Source organism: Lactuca serriola, chromosome 8, assembly GCF_051521515.1.
Source record: "Lactuca serriola cultivar US96UC23 chromosome 8, Lser_US96UC23_V15, whole genome shotgun sequence".
Taxonomy (NCBI): Eukaryota; Viridiplantae; Streptophyta; class Magnoliopsida; order Asterales; family Asteraceae; genus Lactuca; species Lactuca serriola.
This window is the reverse complement of record NC_136415.1, coordinates 133,742,385-133,744,272: the sequence shown is the minus strand read 5'-3', so window position 1 is coordinate 133,744,272 and position 1,888 is coordinate 133,742,385. Positions and strand designations below refer to the sequence as shown.

Sequence of the window (1,888 nt, the reverse complement as noted above, 5' to 3'; positions counted from 1 at the left end):
ATTCGCTGAAAACTTGATGAACCAAGCAGCACACATTGAAAATATCATAGTGAAACAAAATGAAGTGCAAATATTGAAGAACCGTTTATGATTAAAAGTGTCAATTGACATAGTTCGTTGGTTGACCTTCCAAGATTCTACTTTACGAGGACATGATGAAACTCCTGATTCCAAAAATCGTAGTAATTTTCTCCAACTACTAAAACTTATAGCGTCGTATAATGATGAAGTTGCAAACGTTATATTAGAGAAAGCTCCTTATAATTCAAAGTATACTTCTGGGGAAATTCAAAAAGAAATTCTTAGTATTATTTCAAATAAAGTTCAAAAGCATATTCATAGTGAAGTGGGGGAATCATACTTTTGTGTCATGGTTGATGAGTCATGGGATGAGTCTAAAAAGGAGCAAATGGCGATAGTTTTGAGATTTGTTGATGTGGAAGGAATCATACGGGAAAGGTTCTCGGATTTGGTTCATGTTAAGGATACCTTATCATTAACCTTGAAAACAAATATGTGGAGACAACTTTTACACTATCAATTTGATGTTAGTAAAATCAGTGGCCAAGGTTATGATGGTGCTAGTAATATGAGAGGGGAATGGAACAGATTACAAGCACTTGTTCTTGAGGATTGTCTGTATGCATATTATGTTCACTACTTTGCTCACAGATTGCAACTAGCCTTGGTGGCTGCTTCAAGGGAAATTATTCCGGTTCACCAATTTTTCACAAACTTAATTTTTACAATTAACGTAGTTTGTGCTTCTAGTAAGCGTCATGATAAGTTACAAAAGGCAAAGGCAACTGAGATTGAACAATTATTGGAACTAGGGGAAATCGAATCAGGTAAAGGATTGAATCAAGTTGGGACATTAAGAAGAGCTGGTAATACACGTTGGGGTTTTCATTTTCGTTCCGTTTGCAGTTTGCTTAACATGTTTGTTTGTACTCGTGTTGTTCTCCAAGGAATAATTGATGACGTATCTGCTACTTATTCTCAATGCAGAGATGCTGATGCAGCTTCCTGTTATCTGAAATCATTTGAGTTTGTGTTTATTCTTCACCTGATAAAGGAAGTAATGGGAAAAACTGAAATACTTTCTCAAGCTCTACAAAAGAAATCCCAAGATATTCTTAATGCCATGGAGTTAGTTTCAGCAACAAAGGAGGGTCTAAATGATTTCAGAAACAAGGGATGGGAGTCTTTACTTGCACAAGTAAAGTTTTTTTGTGAAAAAACATCAAATAAATATGCCATATATGAATGCTCCATATACTTCTACTCGATACCGGCCTCGAAAAACAGATAATCATGTTACTTTTGATCATTTTTATTGATTGGATTTGTTTACAGCCACATTGGAAAAACAGTTACATGAGTTGAATAGTAGATTCAATGATCCGGCGATGGATTTGTTAAGACTTAGTTCTACTTTAGTTTCTAAAGGTGATTAACGTTGATCAAATTTGTCTTCTTGTTGAGAAGTATTATCCTGAAGATTTTACGGAGCAAGAGAGGATTCAATTACAATATCAATTGGAGATTTTTAATATTGATATCACAAAGAATCCTAGACTAAGTGGTGTATCAACTATTGCTGACCTATGCAAGGGTCTTGTGGAAACTCAGAAACGTGAGACATTATTTATTTGATAGAGTGGTTCGGTAAATCTTGACACTTCCAGTTTCTACCGCAACAACAGAGAGAGGATTTTCAATAATGAAAATATTCAAGAACCATCTTCGCAATAAGATGTCGAATGATTTTCTCGCAAACAACTTGGTGATTTACATAGAAAGAGAAATTGTTGAAAACATTGATTCGAAGTCTGTAACTGATGAATTTAAAGACATTAAAGGTCGTCAGACTTAGTTGTAATTCTTT

General features: G+C 34.6%; 1 protein-coding gene across 1 annotated transcript; it reads left to right on the top strand.

Annotated features, from left to right (window-relative positions):
- The first annotated feature begins 370 nt into the window (after window positions 1-370).
- On the top strand, window positions 371-1,457 carry LOC145067423 (uncharacterized). Its single transcript, XM_079014569.1, has 2 exons — window positions 371-1,232; window positions 1,357-1,457. Exons 1-2 carry the CDS (start codon window positions 371-373, stop codon window positions 1,455-1,457), a joined length of 963 nt encoding a protein of 320 aa, XP_078870695.1.
- The last annotated feature ends 431 nt before the right edge of the window (window positions 1,458-1,888 follow it).